The sequence below is a fragment of the Populus alba genome, chromosome 7 (assembly GCF_005239225.2).
Source record: "Populus alba chromosome 7, ASM523922v2, whole genome shotgun sequence".
Lineage (NCBI taxonomy): Eukaryota > Viridiplantae > Streptophyta > Magnoliopsida > Malpighiales > Salicaceae > Populus > Populus alba.
Window position 1 is genome coordinate 1,089,877 of NC_133290.1, and position 6,514 is coordinate 1,096,390.

Here is a 6,514-nt window from a genome sequence, read left to right on the forward strand (position 1 = left end):
TATGTATGATACCGAGCTTTCTAGACCTACATATAATTAGACTCATCACGTTGTGTAACCTTTAATGCCTCATGCCTTTAATGCTATCATCATGCCTAATGCCTTTAATGTTTTTAAACATGAATTTTAAGAAAAAAATACTATGTGTAAAACACACGCTGATCTATTAATATAAAAGTTCAGTACTACACTCAAAAAGATATTCAATTACCAATCTATTCTGTTAATTATGTATTCGTCATTATCTAGTCTAAAGACTCACCTAACTAGCCTTTGGCTTATTACCTTTGACTGTTTGGAATTTAACAAGTAATTATTTCCATGTTGAACGACTACAATTTTTTTTGTCCTCTCCTTGTCGCTATTTTAAGTGGAGGGCCAAGAGGTCGCTATTTATTGTGTGATAAATGATCCTTGACGACTTTCTCGACTTTCTGTTGCCGAAAGGAAATTCTTTGACCAGCGGATGCGAATTGTAATCACTCCTCTATTTTTATTTATAAAAAATAAATTATTTTAACTTCTATTAAGTTTAAAATTTGGAAAGCAATTATAAATGAAAATCAGTACAAAAAACCAGAGGTTATTAATTTAATTAATAATAATACCTCATCGAAGTTTTCTTATACCTACCATCCTTTTAAATTTCATCTAATTAGTATAGTTTTGAGAATTCAAATCTATCTAAAAATAAATAAATAAATATCGATACCTCCAGTTGTATAAATTCATAAAGATTCAACTAACTAGCCTTTGACTTATTGTCTAAATTATTGTAACGTGTCAAAGTGTCCAAACCAGAGTTGTTTATCATATTTCACCATCTGAAAGGTCTCTGAGGAGGTAGTTTAAGACTTTAACTTATCCTTAAAAATAAAAACCTTTAACTATAAGCAAGTGAAGAGAAAAGCGAAGCGATATTGGGAACAAACAAGCAATGGCTGCATCAAAATTAACCTTCAATTTTCTTCTGCTAAATTTCCTTGCCAGCCTTCTCATCCCAGAAATCTCCCTATGTGATCACTCTAGACAGCCAAAAAGAGATGTTGTCATGTTCTTATTTGGAGATTCAATCTTTGATGCAGGAAACAATAACTATATCAATAATATCAGCGTTTCGTATAGAGCAAATTATTGGCCATATGGAGAAACCTTCTTCCACTTTCCCACTGGGAGATTCACCGATGGCCGTCTCATTGTCGACTTCATCGGTAAGTATTGGAAAATATAGTATGAATCATTTTTCGAAATTGTTTTTAAGTTTTTTGGGTTAATTTAAGATTTTCTTCTTCTAATGGATGCTTACATGTGCAGCAACAAAGATCGGTCTACCGTTCGTCCCCCCATATTTACAACCTGGTATTAATTTCACTAATGGAGTAAATTTCGCAAGTGCTGGAGCTGGTGTCTTTCCTGTAGCTAATCCTGAAGTGGTACGTATGTGATAGTCCCAGTTTGCACTTCACGGGACTGGTAGAAACAGCTGAAAGGTTACGTACGTTTTGTGCTTCAAAGTCTTACCATTGCCTTATTTTGCAGATTAGTCTTCGCATGCAACTTAGCAACTTCAAGAACGTGGCCATTTCGATGGAGGAGCAGAATGGGGACAAAGAGGCAAAGAAACTGCTGAGCCAAGCAGTCTATGCGACTTGTGTTGGAGCCAATGATTACTCTTATTTTGTTGATAATTACCCTAATGCTACTCAGCTGGAGCAAGATGAATTTGTGAACAATATGGTGGGTAACTTGACAGCTTTTGTAAAGGTAATATCAGCAAAGTTTCTTATAAATAGTAGCGTGTGCTTGTATAAAGGGTACTTACTAATTAATTGATGAACCTCTAATCCAGTAATTGACTTAGAACTAGAACCAAGTTAGTGGAAATTAACCTGGTCGAGCCTGTTGGGAATTCGGACTGGTGATGTTCTGATAATTGCCCATTAAAAGTTAAGCACATTGACACAATATTTAACGTGGTTCGGTAAATTACCTACATCCACGGGAGAGGTTTATAATATTATAAATAGATAAATAATACAATACAAATACATGAAGGAAGAATATTACATCAACTCAGACTCAACTCCCAGCTTGCTGCAATTGGCAACCTCTCTTTTCTTTCTTCTTCTCTCTTTGTTTTGCTCTCTACTAGCTCCTGCTCCAGCTCTTCTTCAACAACGGTGGCTGCCAAAGTCAATGGTCGGTGCTGTCCATTAATAGTTGTTGCACCAATAGCCCTCTTTGACTCTCACAAGCTGGCCTTTTTTCTTTGACAATGACAGCCATCTTTTTCTAGAAGATGGACTGCTATAAAAGTGGCAATATCCTAACAGAGCCTAGATAACGCGGCAAATCAACCTATAATATCAAAAAATTTTGTTTGACTTTTTAAAAAAATAAATGCAGGTTTTTTATATATATAAAAAAGGAAATTTTTAAAACAAGTCATTTTTAGATTTATCTTGGACCCAGGACTTTGCTTGTACTTGTATACATAAATCAATAAAATACTGAAAATATTTCTTTATTCATATAAGTTTATTGTGTGTAAAACTTAGCAAGTAATTATTTACATATAGAGTTTCTTCGCATTCTTTTTCTTTTTCATTGTCGGCATTTGCAGGAATTGTACAATTTAGGAGCAAGGAAATTTGCTATTTTAAACGTAGGGCCAAGAGGTTGCCAACCAGCCGCAAGACAAAGCAAAGAACTCCGTGGTGATGAATGTGATGAAGTATCAATGGAGATGATAAAGAAGCATAACAGTGCTGCATCTAAAGCCATCAAGGAATTGGAAAGCAAACTATCAGGATTCAAATACTCAATTGTAGACTTCTATACCATCCTTTTGGATATGATAAAGCACCCAAAGGATTACGGTAAGTACATAGATTTTGATAATATTAGGGTTTTAGTGAGGAAGCAAAGCAAGCCACGCATTGTTTTCCACTCTTTATCATTTTGTAATGACCACATCATGAGACACATTAATAAATTTACATTGATTACTCTCTTTTAAGCATACTTAAATGACTCAACCCGACTTAGACTTCATTTAAAGCTTAAATCACGGGTTAGGTGATTTGATACTAAGATTGATAGGTTGATCTTGATTTTAAAATTCAATTTTTATAAAAAAATTGAAACAAAGGGTTTTTCTAACTCTAAAATGGGGTTTAAGTGGGCTGTACAACAATTATCATGCATAGATTGTAGAAGTAAGCAGTTGACAAGTTAATAGCTTGGTGTTTACCGCTTCAAGATATATGTTAAAATTGATTTATTTTGATTGTACGAGTGCCGATAGATTGTTTGCATATTAACGTGTCAATAGACCCATCAATGGATCTATTGTGATAATGTAGTCTCACTGGGCTACGTCCTATATATTCAATTGCTCTTCCTAATCACTCGTTTTTGCTAGATTTTACCAACTGTATGTGTTTCCTTTTTGTTTTCGATCTGTCTTTGCTGTTCGTGTTGGGAAGGCTTCAAGGAATCAAGATATTCTTGTTGTGGCCATGGAATGTATAACGCAGCACATTGTGGAATAGAGCCATATAAACTATGCAAAAATCCAAGTGAATACCTGTTCTTCGATGGATGGCATCCTACTGAGAATGGTTATCGGATTCTAGCTGATCTGTTTTGGAATGGCAAACCAAGTATCGCAGCTCCATATAACTTAAGACAGCTATTTGATCTCGAATCGACACCCCATCATCATTTCATCAGAAAGAATATGAAGTTTCCCCACGATGAATAATTTTCCTTAAATGTATTCTATTATATATTTCTTCGATGGATGCAAACCAAGTATCGCAGCCCCATAAAACTTAAGACAGCTATTTGATCTCGAATCTACACCCATCATTTTATCAGAAGAGTATGAAGTTCTCCAACATGAATAATTTTCCTTTTGTTACTTAATTTGTAACTTAAATGTATTAAATATATGCTCTCTAACTCAAAGCCTTGGAAATAAACCTAGTCTCTCTTCCCATTCTTTCTTCTTATCTTCACACACACACACACACACTCCTCCTTGTTAATTTGTTTATCTTAAGCTACTTAAGGTGTTTAATGAAACATGATGACGATTGACGACACCTAAACATGGTTTTTACTGTAAAAATATGGAACCATGGCATAGCGCTGGCCAACATCTATTATCTTCCAGAAAAAAAAAAGTCGAAATCTTTGCAAGTGGCACTGCCCTCTAGTCTCTATTACCCTCCTGCCCTTGCACCAAAATATCACTTAATTTCTCTGTAGATTCACAGGAAAAGATGGCAAATAACACAGCAAAAATGTGGTAACCATGAAAGAAAAGGAAAATAAAAATTAGCCAAGCAAACAATATCATTGCGATGTCTCTTTCTTATTATTTATGATTATTTATTGAATTAGAAAACTTCCTTTACCACTTGACCGACCACAAGCAAAATAGATCCCATCTTCCTTGACCGACCACAAGCAAAGATGTTCGCATCTATTCGCGTCTGGAATCTGCCTGGAATCTGGAGTTGCTGCTTGGAATCTGCCTCTGGTTGCCGATTTAACGATGCTTCAAATCCTTCCACAAGGACTCGTTCCACTGACCCTGCTTCTGGAATTTCTTCTGACGTGACTTTGCGGGGAGTTTCTGCTTGCTTCTGCCGCGCCTTTGCTGCTCTATAGTAGTCATTTCTTAATATACCAACTTGGTTCTCATCAAATTAATGAACAGGGCACCACCTCTTCGTCTTTTTTATTATGAACTAAACCCATATGTTCTAAACGAGAACTTGTCATCACGAGTTCTTGATTGGATCTTTCAAAGCTTGATTATGGAAAAATCCCATCATCAACTTTGATATTTAGTATGCGAGAAAACACATCACTTAAACATGTCCTCCTACTTACGAAGCAACGAATTAACATCTAATTCTTGCTTTTCAAGCAGTGCTTTGTCAAGCCAACATCATCTTTCAAAAGCCCTGATCTGAGTAGCTCTAATTAAGGCCTTGGAGATTCGAACTAATCCGAGCAATGATTAGAATGATAATAAACATATCATCCACTTGTGTTGAAAGTAATCAAAACATGGCAGCCATCTAGTTTCCTAATCCGGTATGAGAGACCATCTACGTCAATGATAAGCTCTTCTATTTTGTCGATACCCATAGGTGAAAAGATACTTCTTCTACATCACTTCTTTTCAGCCACTCAGAATCGCGCCTTTAAGATGAAAAAAATAATTGGATTAACGTAATTAGGCTTAATGTATAACAGAGCTCGAGGATGTTGTGTGTGGCCCGCAGCTTTCCAGAACTACATGTAATTGAACTCATAGTGTGACTGAGCTTAGAGATTACATGACTTTAATCTTTTGAAAACATGAATTTTATTTTTAAAAATAACATATATAAAACCACACACTGATCTATTAATATAATACACATCACTGCCACTCAAAAGATATTTCAGTTAACAATCTATTCAGTTAAATAATGTAATTGGCATTATCTAGTCTAAAGATTCAACCAACAGCCCTTTGGTTTATTACCTTTGACTGGTAGGACTTTAGATGGTGGAATGGCTAGTTGATGATCATTTGAAAAGAAATGGAAAGGGAAGATGCAGCTACTTCCTTTATTTATCAATCAGAATTGCTGCAACTCTTAACTAAACTGAGTTGTAATAATTCAAAAAAACTTGTTTTGCTTGAATTGTTTTGAGTAAAATATCATTTTGTATAAAATAAAATTAGATTATTTTGGATTAATTTAGACTAACTTATTTAATCCATAAATTAAATCTTGAATCGGGTCATTGGAACGAGATTAATTTAATATTATTTATATATTATTGTTGTGTAAAATTTAACAAGTAAATTATTTCCATATTGAGCGACTATAATAAATTTTTTCTTATCGCATTTACAGGAATTGCTCAATGTGGGAGCAATGGAATTTGCTATTTTAAATGGAGGGCCAAGAGGTTGCCTACCAGCCATATATAAGACCAAGGAAAAGAACTCCGTGGTGATAAATGTGAAGAAGGATCCTTGACGACTTTCTCGACTTTCTGTTTGAAGGAAATTCTTTGACCAGCGGATGCGAATTGTAATCACTCCTCTATGACATCATCTCTTCGTCTTTATGATTTTTTTAAAAATATTTTTAATTGTAGTTTATAAACAATAAATATCGATTACCTTCAGCTTGTATAAATTCATAAAAGATTCAACTAACTTAGCCTTTGACTTACTGTTTGAATTGCTGTAACGTGTCCGAAGTGTCCAAATCAGAGTTGTTTATCATCTTTCACAAATCTAAGAGTCTGAGGAGGTAGTTTGAACTTTAACTTATCCATTTTTTTTTTTAAAACAACAATTATTTTTTATTAAATCAGTTGAGTTTTGATTAAGATCAAATCTTTTCTTGGATAATTTAAAAAACGCATCTTTATATATTAAAATTAAAAAGAAATTTAATAAAGCTATTCTTATTTTATCTGTCCACATTCCAAG

At 34.3% G+C, this 6,514-nt stretch overlaps 1 protein-coding gene across 1 annotated transcript; it reads left to right on the forward strand.

Moving 5' to 3' along the window:
* Positions 1–774: 774 nt before the first annotated feature.
* LOC118061314 (GDSL esterase/lipase 4) lies at positions 775–3,766 on the forward strand. Its single transcript, XM_035074741.2, has 5 exons — positions 775–1,211; positions 1,315–1,433; positions 1,540–1,764; positions 2,624–2,879; positions 3,489–3,766. The coding sequence occupies exons 1-5, from the start codon at positions 938–940 to the stop codon at positions 3,764–3,766; spliced, it is 1,152 nt and encodes a 383-aa protein (XP_034930632.1). The 5' UTR covers positions 775–937.
* Positions 3,767–6,514: the final 2,748 nt, after the last annotated feature.

Excerpts from the sequence above, each read along its gene's own strand:
- LOC118061314 (XM_035074741.2), top strand. The coding sequence starts at position 938 with ATGGCTGCATCAAAATTAACCTTCAATTTTCTTCTGCTAAATTTCCTT. Across the intron at positions 1,212-1,314 it reads TCTCATTGTCGACTTCATCG|CAACAAAGATCGGTCTACCG; the intron begins GTAAGTATTGGA and ends TTACATGTGCAG. Across the intron at positions 1,765-2,623 it reads ACTTGACAGCTTTTGTAAAG|GAATTGTACAATTTAGGAGC; the intron begins GTAATATCAGCA and ends CGGCATTTGCAG.